Source organism: Pyrgilauda ruficollis, unplaced genomic scaffold (genome assembly GCF_017590135.1).
Source record: "Pyrgilauda ruficollis isolate IOZ18807 unplaced genomic scaffold, ASM1759013v1 scaffold13, whole genome shotgun sequence".
NCBI lineage: Eukaryota > Metazoa > Chordata > Aves > Passeriformes > Passeridae > Pyrgilauda > Pyrgilauda ruficollis.
The window spans coordinates 6,767,732-6,780,643 of NW_024511432.1; the positions used below are offsets into that span (position 1 = coordinate 6,767,732).

At 46.4% G+C, this 12,912-nt stretch overlaps 1 protein-coding gene across 2 annotated transcripts in view; it reads right to left on the reverse strand.

The window, feature by feature from the left end:
* The window catches only part of GNAO1 (G protein subunit alpha o1), a 138,493-nt gene that overhangs the window by 77,025 nt on the left and 48,556 nt on the right, over positions 1–12,912 (reverse strand). For both annotated transcript variants that reach the window (XM_041458838.1, XM_041458837.1), the window contains exon 3: positions 11,969–12,110. In XM_041458838.1, coding sequence (XP_041314772.1) covers positions 11,969–12,110 — 142 coding nt within the window. The remainder of the gene's footprint in view (positions 1–11,968; positions 12,111–12,912) is intronic.

The following is a 12,912-nucleotide window of genomic DNA, read 5'->3' on the forward strand; positions in this document are numbered from 1 at the left end:
ATCACCAACAAGAAATAGAAGATGCTCAACACTTAGTCTGCAACAACATAAAGATCATCTGATCCAAAAGCTTAGCCCTGCAGAGCCTTACATGCTGCTACAAATTGTCCTAGAGCCTTCCCCGAGGTTCTGTTCTTGAAGAGAAAGTTAAGGAAATAAGGATTTTTGCCTACTCACTGGTCACAAGACCTGCCTGAACTTGGCTCACAGTCCACTGTAATGCTGAATATGGTCTTTTCAGCCTTGGTATGACTTTTGCCTCTGGAGCAAATTAAATGAAGAAGGCTGCAGCAGCAGCATGCACACCCCAACTGCAGACAGCAGATTTAACCTTGTGCCATTTCCTGGGTTAAGGACCTCATGAGTGGAAGTGAGCGTGGGAAGACTCAAAAGCCACAGCAGCTCTGAGATGCAGAACTTGAACTCGCTAGCAAAAGGTGCCCATCTTGGTGGAAGCTGCCTGCAATGTGCATTGAGGGCAGCTGGAGTAAGACAAAAGCCTATTTAAAACCAAGGAGCTCAAATGAGGATGGCACAGATATCACCAGTTAGAAACACGCCCATGGCAGAGAAAAGCTTTCTAAAGCTTATAGGACCAATAACAGCAACTACAAAGAATAAAAGCTGGCTGTGAAACCTTTGGCTATGGTCCACACCTCCAGATAGGCTGTGTTGCAAACCTGTCCTGCAGAAAAGGAAAAAATTCCACAAATGGGTTAACATGTGGAAGGGAGAAACAGACATGAGACCTGCTCCTCACTTGGAAGAAATGCATTTGTAACTTTACAGAACTAACTCAAACTCACTGGATGGTATCTATTGGCACCTCTTTCTTCTCAGAAAAAAAAAAATATTGTATTGCCTGTAATATAATCTACCAGCACTAAAAGCTCACACAATTTTAAATAAAAACACAGTAAAATTGACAAGCCAAACACTTTCCTGGACTCAGAAAACTCTACTTCTCTGCCGCTGCCTCCTTTTGCTTGGCTTTGATGGCATGGGCAGAGACACGGGTGGGAGCAGGGCCAAGCTGTGATCCAAAGGGAGTGAGCATGGCTGTGTCCTGCTGTGCCCTTCCTGAGGAGGACTGGCAATGAGGTTTCTCCTCTGGAGCACAGCAGATGCTGGAAGTTAGAAGGGAGCAGGATGCTTTTTCTTTCCCAAACATGTAAAAGGTTATTTTAGAGATGTAATTCTGTTTGTATCCTCTCTCGTTGCTGGATGCTTCTTTTCCTCTGTGCAGTACAGTCCCCTCCCATCCTGACTGGTCAAACCTCATCAAACCAGAAATAATTTCTCTGGAGGACAGTCTTGCTCCAGTTCTACTGTCAGACTAATTAAGGAGTAACTGGTTGTAATCAACACATGACCATACAACCTGAATACCCAACTGAACATCTGTAAGGTGTATTCAGCATGTAAGATTGACTTAGTACCCCCCTTCACATAAAGGAACAAACATCTGCCCAGGGAGGTTCCAAATACAGAAAGGCGGGTGACAACCATGTAGCTACCCTGAGCATTTACTGTAGGATTGCTCCTGTGTGTCACTTGAGTCTCCATTCCCACGATCTCAGTGTAAATCAAGAGTAATTCCCCTCTAATCAATGGAGTTAATCTAGTCTTAAACCAATCTGTAGGCAAATGAGGACTTAATTATACATAGCCAACCTAGGGGAATTATTTCTTAGCAAGGGAAAAGTATCTAGCAACAGTCTCACCTCAACACAGAGACAATGTGTGGCAAACCAGAAACTCCTACAGCGCTGGAAAACGAGTAGCACAGCAAAAAGGAAGAAATGTGTTCAAAGCCTGTGGGTGAGATTTTCTTTGGCTCCTGAGTGGGTTTTGACACTCGGAAGGGATGTGCTGTGCTGCCTGGAGCGATTCCGGGGTGATGTGACGCAGATGTGGGTCTCTGCTGGGGAAGGATGAGCTGTCCTGGGGCCCACAGTGACTATCTATCAAAAACCCTAAACCAGACACAGGCTAATCCACATTTCCTGTGCATTTTTCCTCCACATTTTCTCTCTGACTTTGACCACAAGGCTAAACATTGCCAAGGTGTAAAATGATACTGTTTCACAGCAGATCTTGAGGCTTTGTTGTTTCTAACCTTCATTTGGAGCTTGATTCTTTCCTTCCCTTCAACGGAACACCAAGAACTTCTGCCCCATCACCTGCCACAGCAATTCTGACCTGGCATCTTTGAGCTCCCGCAGCCCTGGGTGAGGCTGGTCCCTGCTGCACTGCCAGGCACCCTCACATCAGATTCACTGAGTGAGACTGAGGTCAAAGCAGTAATTGCAGCCGTTAAATGAGTTCCCTTGTGGTATCTTTAATCACTTATTACCAAGGTACACAATACTGATTAACAGCCTCAGTAAAACCTGTATTCAGGTAATAAAGTCTTCATGTGTGGCAGACATTCTGCCATGCCCATGATGGATGCAGTGCAAGGGACACGTTTGAGGTGCCACCATCCCCTGTGCCTCTCTGTGAGGGAAGGCAGCTGTCGCATGCTCAGCTGGCTGATCCAGCCCACGAGAAGCAGCTGCTCGCTCTGGAGGGACAGGTTCCCCTTGGGTGGTGTGGGGCTTGGGCACAGCATGGGCACATTTTAGCTTCCTTAAGGGCAGCAATCAGCTGGGAGCTCGGTGTCCTTGCCTCACCAGCTCAGCAAAATTCCCCTTTTGGAAGGATGGGACTTCACAGCCACAGGCCATGAAATGGCTCCTCTGCTCCAGCGTGTTCCCTTGTCTGGGTTCATTCCAGGATGTGAAGGGAGTGGGCTGTCAGCAAGGCTGTCACACACCTCCCTGCTGAAGCTGACAGTGAAACTGCTCTCACAGAGTGCGAGCTGGCCAAGCACCCGGCTTCAGTGTGCCCTTGGACCTGGTGCTCCTGCGAGGGCACCTGACATCGTGTCCCTTGGGGGCTGAATTGTTTAGGATCTCTGGCAGAATAAAAAAAGCCCTGAATTTGTGAGCATCTGCTGTAATCAAGGAACATGTTCCAAGTTCCGTGTCCCTCCTTTCCCATGTGTTTGGGCACAACAAAGCAGCTGCTCACACTCTCCTTCCTCCATCCCAAGCTGTGTCAAGCCCTTCAGCCTACCTGTGCTCCTGCCATTTTGGAGCACAGATTACCCCTCACCACCATCCCTGAATAAGCATCATACAACAAAGCCAAGGGATAGATCCCTTGTTTTATGCCTTTTTGTGAGTTATGCATCACATAACTCTGTATAAGGCCAGGAATACCCTACAAAAATGTTTTCATTTTACATCTGGAGACATTCAAATAATAGGAATATCATAGAAGGCATGTGGAAAATAAATATTTTTAATGGCATTCCTAAAACTGGTGAGTAAGCAGCATGACTCAGCAGTGCTTCCCAACATTTCCCAGAAGAGATGGAAATAAATCTACTTAATAACTGACATGTATTTGAAATGTGCTGAGTAGTTAGTAGTTATCTGCAATTGCTGCTTGGAGAGCTGACTTGCAATCATACCTGAAGGCAGCATCCTGCCTGTGCAAGGCTGCAGCCAGATGCAACCTGAACTTCAGTCTCAGACATGGTGGTGACTTTCTGGAAGGACTTCAGCAAGTGCCTGATCACCCATGAAGGCAGAAACACATCTTTGAAGCTTCTGCCATACCAGTGTTTAACTTCAGTGCCTCTGTTATGAGTACATAAAATACAAGTCCTAGCTTACAAGCGCTTCAATCCCTTTATGGACAGAAAGGCTGTAGTGAAGGACAGACAGTATCTGCCTGTGTTTACCAACACCAGATGCCACCCAGAGCAAAGCCACTGCCACCTGCTCTGTGGGGAGTGCCTGTGCTGAGCCCCTTCCAATAAGAGGAATCTGCCTTGGCCTGGCTGTGCCATCCACCACGAAGGAACGAAAGGGGTGTGCAGCCAGCTCCCTCCTGATCCTAGACCCAGGAGCTGCCAGGAAGCCCCTCTTCAAGGAACAAGGTTTTCCCCTTCTCAGGGCTCTGCTCCATCTGCCAAATATTTTTGAACAGTTTGCCTTTTGTGCTGTCCCACTCTGGTGCTTTCCAGGGGCTTCCAGAGAAGCCGTCTTCCATCACTATCTTGTGGGAATGGAAAGCAGCACTCCATCTCTCATTAATCTGCCACAAATGTTATGGTCCCATGTCTGCTTCACCCTCCCCTCTGTGCCTTTTCCCTGTCACAGCATGCACCTGTAGCTGAATTTGAATAACAAATCTCAGGTATAACAAATACAGGGGAAAGCAGGCAGCTGTTCTTCCAAGGAACAGGAATGGGTGGGGTTTCTTCTTTTCAAACTAAAAATATTCCCTGCATCATCCAAAAAATCAGTATCAAACACATAAAGCTCATGGAGGAAAAATACATCCCTCTCTCAGTGAAAAGAGAGAGCTTGCACACAAGGAGGAGGGAAGCCTCATCTCCCTGTGGCATGGGGTCTGCATTTTCACAGGTGAACGGGGGTGTTGGACAGTTTTAGGGGAGGTGAGGATCCTTTTCAAGGATGCTTTGGAGGACTAGGGTTGTTAATTCCTCAGAAACTGAGCCTGAAATGGCAGTTGATGGCAGAAGCACTATGAAAAAACTAACATCTCTAGAGATCGATTTGCACCAGAAGAGGCTGTGCTTTCCACCACCCAGGGAGCAGACAATACCAGGAGAACTCATCACAGATGCTTTTCTGCTGGTGGTTGGCTGAAGAGGAAGGCAATACCCATAATTTTAAAACTACCTTTTGGGTATTTTCTATTTTCACTGATCCTCCCATACACAAACATCCTCAGACCTCTCTTATCACTACACTCATCTAATAGCCAAAGGGATGGGTAGTACTTCAAGTGCAGACTGCCCTGATCTCTCCTGATACCATGGAGAGAAGAGGGAAAGCACTATGAGCCCAAGCTCATTGCTGATTTTAATTCCCTCTCCTGGCACCAGGAGAGGGAACTGCTGCCTTGCCCTCTCACTGTGTTCCTCTGGGAATACTCTGACATCATCTTCTTTAAAGCTTTCTTTAGGTGGTGAAAGATGTGATTAGACTCAGTCTGGAGCCTGGAGTTGGAAAGAGGTGACTGGGGTCTCTCTCTTATCAATGATCCCCTGAGACATCTCTTAATCTTCTGATTTTCTTCAAAAGAAAATTAAAAGGCTAGTTTTAATTGATGGAATCTGTTCTAGTCAGTGCTTTTATAGGACATTTAGCTATAAGGCTCATCTCAGAATTAGGAAGGCAGCATGGACAGCAAGTATCACCAACTTACAGTGCCTGGCTCATGGCAAGTGTTCACCAAAGAAACAGATCTGGTGGCATTTCAAGGTGTGACCACATCTCTTATTCTCATCTGACTCCCTGAGAAATGACGCTGAAGTGCTTCACAATACTTTTTTTCCCCAGAAATGTGTTTCTTAGGAACAGATTTCTGACTGCACAGAGGGACTGGAAGACCAGGTGAACTTCTATTCCACCCTGTGCTCTGACTGCTGCCCATTCACCATCTGTGTCCAGGAGAACCCAAAAAGCAGATCCAGTGTTTACTTTAGAGTGAGGGTTGCCATGCCAACACCATGGATATCATCCTGAAACAGGACCAACGTGAAAAACATCAAGCTGGCACATCAATGCTCAGCAAGGTGGCACCTTCCAGCAGGCTGCCTTCCACACGACACGCGTTTCCAACGTGCTACGCGCCTGCCACCCACTCTCCCTGCCTCCCTTTGGAACCATTTCAGGAGGTCTCTTTCATTCTTTAGGAATTTTAACTAAAACTGGTACATTGGGCCACCCTGGGGAAGTTTGGCTTTTTAGAGATCTTGCGAGTGATTAACAGCCTTCTGCTGAAAGAAAGGTTACTGCTACAGCCTCTGGTGCAGCACTGGCCATGTGGTTCAGTCGCTTGCCTAGAGCATCCAGCTGTTTCTACTATTACTACTACATTTTCTGGCCATGATGTGATTGTAGCCATGACTCCAGCAGCTTTTACTCATTTCTGATCACTATCTTTATTAGCAGCATGAGTACAGCAAAGCAGACACTGGTTCTGAGGGATATTTTTTGCCACGTGAAGATCACTGTATGTTATAGACTTGATGATCATGACTTCAGCTCTGCAGGAGCACAGAGCCAGGCTGTACTCCTGCTGCTGCTGCTGCTGCAAAGCAAGGTCTCCCAGGTCCAGCCACAGGTCTCAGCTGACTTGGCTGGGATCCCTTCTGGTTATGACAGAGTTTGACTCTCCCTAAGAGGCAGAGCAAAGGCATGGAAGTAGACCATTCCAAACTCTTTCAGCTGGCACAAAGTGCTATCATCAGTGCCTTTGTGTTCTGCTGTCAATTTAATGCCACAATTTATTAGGAAAGGTCTTGTAATTTCAGGGGCTCAAGGCGTTTTCAAAGGAGGAAAATATATTAGTGGGATGTAGAAACTGCTGCTTTGTTTAGAGAGACTCCAGAGATGGTGCTGTGAGGCGTGTGGGTCACGCCCTGTGACCACGCAGGCAGAGCTTACTCTGGGCTTTCCCTTGTTCTTTGCTGTCTCCCTCTCTCTCCCACACCTTCACTTTGCAGCAAAGATTCCAAATACATTGGCCATCTTGGCCAGCAACCACAAGCGTTTCTTGAATGAGCCAAGCATCTCCCTGGCAACAAGGCAGGCTGTGACAATAACAAGTGCTTTCCTCTCTGTTTCATGTTTCCCACCTCTCAAGAAATGCCCTGCCCTTTATTTGTTTCCCACCCCTCAGAAACACAAATAATGGCAACTGAAATGTGCCTTGTAGAAGGACCAAGAGGGAGGTGTGTGAGAAAGATGGCTGCAGCCTTAATGGAAAAGTGACAGACCTTTACAAAGGGCAGGCTGAAATATTTGTCCTGGACTCTTACTTGGGTATTTGTACTGGGTCCGACACAGTACAGCAAATATGATTATATGTGAGCTGTGACTATTGCAAGAAGACATTGTCTGTAGCTGGATATCCAGACAAATGCTGACACCAGGTAAAAAATGGCATGTCTAGTGCCACCTCTTTATTCCATTTTCCCTTTTCTTCCACTCCATCCTGCTCTTCTACAAAGCAGCCCTAAGTACCCATCACTTACAACAGCAGATCAGCATGGACTGCCTGCATCCTCAGTCAAGCAGCACAAGCCCAGGAATCCTGTGTCCATCTCCAAGATCATCACCCAGTTAGCTAAGGGAGGCTTCTTACCAGCACAGCAGTGCCTGATTAACCTCACCTGCCCTCCCTGAAATTATTAGCAGCCTTTTTGTATTTCTGAGAAATCTTGGGTAGGGGACACACAGTAGGAGCCAGCTGGTCTAAACAGATACCTGACTCAAATGAAGTAGCACAATATCTCGAGCTGACAAGTACAAAAAGCCAGTTACGCAGAGCAGATCTTATGAAAGACAGATCCTCCCCCACACTGCTCCCCTCCAGCGCCTGGAAGGCAGCAGGTGACAGTGGCTGTGACTTTGCTCCTGCCAAGCAAGAACAAGAGGAAGAGGACAGTTCCTAAAATCCCATTTTGGCATGTGCAGAGGGGAAGGTGCTGGAGGCACCAGGTTTCTACAAGCACCTCTCTGTTCAGAAGCAGATTTGACATGGACCTCTTTGCCAGCCTCCCCGGGTGGGCTGTTCAATTACACTACAGAAGGGCTTTATTCAAGGCTACTAGCCAGTATTTTAAAATGTCCCAGCACATCTTTGTTTGGCTCACAGTTCAGGAGTTGCAGACCATACATAGCAGAAGGTCACCACAGACACATTTTGCTACAAAGTCACCTCTTTCTTCTCAGACAATCAAAAAAAAATATCCCAATCAAAATATTTTAACACTTCAGCAGCTTTTTAGTTTTCCTGTTCATAGCTGAAGCAGAGACATGTCCAGACTCACACTGGGAAAAAGTTTGATGTGAAGATCACTGCCTGTCACCTCTGGACCCCAAGTGACCTGTGACCTCTCACTTCGAACACTTGGATCTGAGCCATGCAATTGATATTTGCATTCTCTGTCGAGTACTTTCTGAACAATTTCAGTCTGTTTTTGTCTGGTTTATGAAAATATGAGCATGCTCTACAGCTGCTTTCATACCAGCCTGCACAGGGCAGGATGCCCATTGCAGCCTGGGACCAATCCAGGCTGAAGACACGCCCTCAGGCCCCCCAGCCTGGCTGTAGCTCTGGCATTTCACCAAAGTGGGATTGCAAGTCTGCATTTCCAAGTGGGTTCTGGGGTCAGCATTAACCCACAGAGGAAGAGACCTTATGCTTCTTCTGGCTGGGGTTTTGAAGCCAGACTTCAGAACCAGATTTTCAGACAGAGATATGAAAATCCATCCTTACCCTGCCCTTCCTGCTTGATCCTTTCCAAACACTTGGACTGACTTCTAGATTCCTGGTTTCAAACCTCCATTTCCTCTGCCTGAGTACACTGAAATGGAATCAGTGAGGACCTTGTTTTATTAATACATTTGCACTTTAGAGGACCATTTAATCCACAGGCTACATGTTACAGCCTGACTCTTTCCTGCCTGTTAATCTGATTATCAAGGTAAGGACTGAGTAGTGCCCTACAGACCAGCTGTCCTGAGTAGGGAGGTGAGACTAAGCCTCTGCCTCTCTTCCTGTGTGCAACCCCTTGTCTTGTCAGGGATCCACCTGGGCAGTGGTGGCCCTGGAGATGAGCAACACCCACAGATGCCACTTCTCCTGCAGCTGGCTCCTGTCTCCTCACTGACTGCTCCTTTTCTGCCCGCCCTCTTGTAACACGTGAAGGATTTGTGCCTCTGCACTTGCACAGCTTTTTTGGAGTTCAGCCTGGCCTTCCACGCTGTGCACAGTGATAATGTGCTGTGAGCTGGCAGGATGTGCTCCTGCCTTCCCCGCTGAAGGTCACAAAACAAGGACCTGGGTGCTGCCCACAGGCCATGAACCTTTTGTGAGCTGGGCAAAGCTGCAAGAAAACCAGCTGGTCTGGACAAGGAGCACACATAAAAGTGAAATCTGACACACAGGCTGTTCTGTTCTCGACCTGGGGAGAAGTCAGCAGAGAGGGTCAGCAAGACCTGGAGCATATGCTGTTTGTGATTTATTTTGTCTTTTTAGGTCCTATTTCCTACACTGATCTCGCTTTGACCGCCAAAAACAAGGGGGTTTAGTCTTTCCCCAGTCTCTTCACTTCCTTTAGACTAAATACTGGAAGTACAATAATGGGCAAGAGAAAAATGAGAACAGTGAGAGGGTTTGGTTATTTTCTGTCAATAATAACATGCACTTATTAAGTAGGGGAGGGTTTTTTCCTCTTTGAACGTGGTCAAGGTATCATTTAGAAGGGATATGGGTGCAGATGATCTCCCAGAATGTGGGATGGGGGAAGCAGTAATAGCCAAGTGGTCTCTGGGGAAAACCTGTCCTAGGCACAAGTCCCCTCCTTCCCTGCTGCTGAATCAGGCTGGAGCAGTCACAGCCCTGGCTCCCCTTCCTGAGCTCCCTTCTCCTGGGGCTTAAGTGATGAGTAGGGAAAAATCCCCCACTAAAAGATTTGCATTGGAAACCCTTGGCTGAGGAATGACTTTTAAAATAGAAAAGCTTTGCCTGAAAAGGGATGAACCACATAGCATAATACTCAACAAATCGCCTGTTTAATGGCCTCTCTTTTTAGCAGCTGTGCATTAATAACAAAAGCAGGGCAGCAGAAGCCATGTGCTTCTTTGTAAGATTAAAATAAATACTATTTCATACTAATACCAGCAACTTTCTGTGCCTAAGAGAAAGGAGCAAGTGGAAGATCAGAACCTGAGAGACTTGGTTTCCTTCCCTTAGTTTCCCTTTTCCTCTTGGTTTCCTTTTCCTTTGTCTGCTGCTGGATGAACAAATATTTCGGCCATCTATGAAGGGAACAGATACACTGAACACCCTCCCAGGCAGTGATTTGGTTTACAGTGGTTTGTGGCAGGCTTGTCTCACACAGTCAGCATGACACCTTTGTTAGACAGGAGTAATTCCTCCAGAACTACATCTTAGAGGAAACAAGGCTGGGGAGAACTTAATCAAACTTACTTTTTACTTTGCAAAGCATAATACGAGATCTTTACTGCCATAAAGCATAAATTAAAACAACAGTGGTTCATGCTAGACATAAGGAGAAACTTTTCCTCACGAGGACTCTAAGAGCAGTGGAGCAGGCTGCCCAAAGAGGGTGTGAAGTCTCCATCCTTGAATGGTTTCAGACACCACTGGGTAGAGCCCTAAGCAACCTGGTTTGACCTTAGACTTTACCTGAGCAGGGGTTGGGCTCGACACCTCCTGAGCTCCTCTCCAGCCTGAGTTCTTGTACAACCCTAGGAACATTTGGCATCTTTTGCACGGGAATACGAATGGACACAACATTTTGTTCAGCTCAGTACTCCACCTCTTGTTCCTGGCAGTCCTGATAACAGCTCTCCTCCTCCACCCCCTGTACTGTGCCAGGCCTGGCACTAAAGCAGTGATGAGTTTTCCCTCCTCAAATTAGGACTTTAGGTGTTTAAAAAAAAAAATTACATTTTAAAGCTGTCTGCCACAGACTATTTATCAGACATGGAGAATGACTTGTTTCTGTTTTTCCTAGGCATAGGTTTTAGCTGAGTGAGATACGTTGCCTTGCTGAGAGCTGAGTCACTGAGTAATCAACAGATTAATATATTCAGTTTGAAAGCCATCAGCATTAGTTCTCGGCAAGCTCACAAGAACTCCATTATGGTATCATCTCCACGTTTGGGATGGAAATGTCTCCAGGATTTAGAGTTCCTACGGGAAAATCCCTAGATGCAAAGAAATCAAAGTACCTCTTTGTGATTGGGAGAAATAAGGTACCTTCTCATACAGTAACAACATAGCAGGATTTTGGCATCCCTTCTAGTGAGTGCTTTTATTATCAACACTCAGATAAGGAGTTCGGAGTACATTGTACATTGTACATCTGTCATTTGATAGCTACCCAAAAATAGTCATGAAAAATTCACTGGCATATAGGACTTTGCCTTTACCAGGTCTTTATTTTGAAATTGTTTTATTTCCAGTTAAATCAGTAGTTTTACCTTCTCTGGGACTGCAGCATGCAAAAAGGGTGGTTGTGACTCCACTGTAAGGTTCTGAGTTCCTCTGTGTGGGCTTGGTCTGAGCCAGCAATGCAAGGCAGAGGCTGGCAGGGGCACCTCACAGAGGAGCCACTGTTTAAAAATAGGGAGCTGGTGAAAGTAATCACAGACTAGCAACTGTAAAAGGACAGGCTGGCCTAGGTGTGTGGTACAAGAAGGCTGCCAAGGATCACATAGCTGTTCTGATAAGACAGATGCCAATGCTGCTGTCTAAGAGCCTGTCCATACCAACATTGCTGAAGTAATGCAGTTTGCAACTGAAATTGCTGTTTGGGTACACTTAAATGGGGGATGTGTGAGTAGAAGCCATCAAGGTCCAGTGAAGTTAATCCTAAAAGCTTTCCTACATTATCAGGCTGGTGGAAGGGCTTTGAATGGCAGCAAGACTTCTCCCTGATTCATCAGTCCATGCAGCTTGTGTGTCCTGTCTCCTGTGTGTCCTCCACATGCACAGGAGACAGGACACATGTTCTCACTGTTTTCTCAAATCTATCAGTAGATCTGTCTAGGCTGTCCCTAGACAACAGATTATTTTTCTTCCCTGGCCCGACTAGAGCCAGGGCATGAGAGATTGTGGCCTTTGTGCCACAGTGGTCCCCAAGGCTACACTACCCAGCATAAGTGTACAAATGGCACATCACATGCAATTGTATCTCTGTTGTACAAAATGCGTGTGCAGGAGGCATACGGCAGTGATGTAAATCTCCCCTCCCTCCTTATCCCTCCAAGGCACTGAGATTGTGCAAATGCCTCCTGTTCATGGTCTGGAGTGTGTGTACCAGGCAGTGGTGATTTTAACTTACCCGTCGTTCCTTATCGCCGTACTCAATGCCCAAGGTATCCATGGCACGGACAATAGCTGCCAGTGACTGTATAGTGTTGCTGTAGACCACTGGCTTGTACTGCTTCACATCTTCTCCAGAGAAGCCATCCTCATGGATGATCCTGAAGAAAATGCAAAGGACAAAAAACTCTTGAAAATGTAATTTCAGTGGGAGAGACATTTAAAAGACAGCTGTGCTCTTCTGAAGAGCACATCTGCTGGCTTGATTCGCTTAATTTAGTCAGCATTTCTTTTTAAACCTTTCTGGTTATTCACCAGTAGTGTGTCTGAGCCCAGTGCTGGAATTAGCATCCCTTTTGCTCTCTATCAAGAAGGTTTTGTGCACAGTTGGTGCATATGGTACCTCCTTCCCAAATGAACTACAAATGCTGAAGACTGGAGCACCTCGTGTTTGCATGCTCAGCAGTCACAGGGTGGAGGTTTCCAGGTCCTACATTACCTTCCCAGTCAAGGTCTATGGGAATATGTTCAACGTGGACAAATGACCATCAGATCAGACCTTAACCACTGGAACGAGTGATAGAAACTCTCTAGTTATTGTCTAGTCCTTTTAGTAACTTCTGGGGTACCTCACAAAAGGAACCAGAGTCGAAATATCCCTGTACACACGGGACTCGGGCACGGAGGGGGAAGTGTCTTAGCTATGAAGCACTTAAAGTACTTACGCTCCAAACTTCCTCCTCCCTCCTTCTCTCTCCTTTAGAATAATTGCTGAGATTTTTTTTGCTTCAAGGCATGTTATGTTATCCCTTCCCCAAGCAAGATGGGAATGTGACCCACAGTCCTACCCGCTCTGTGTGCTGGATGCTCTGTGCATTGGTCTCTATTAAACTATGCAAAGGAACTATTTGATGGAGCAAGTTATTGCAGTCCCTTGCTTAGGTCAAAGACTGATCCCTGTAA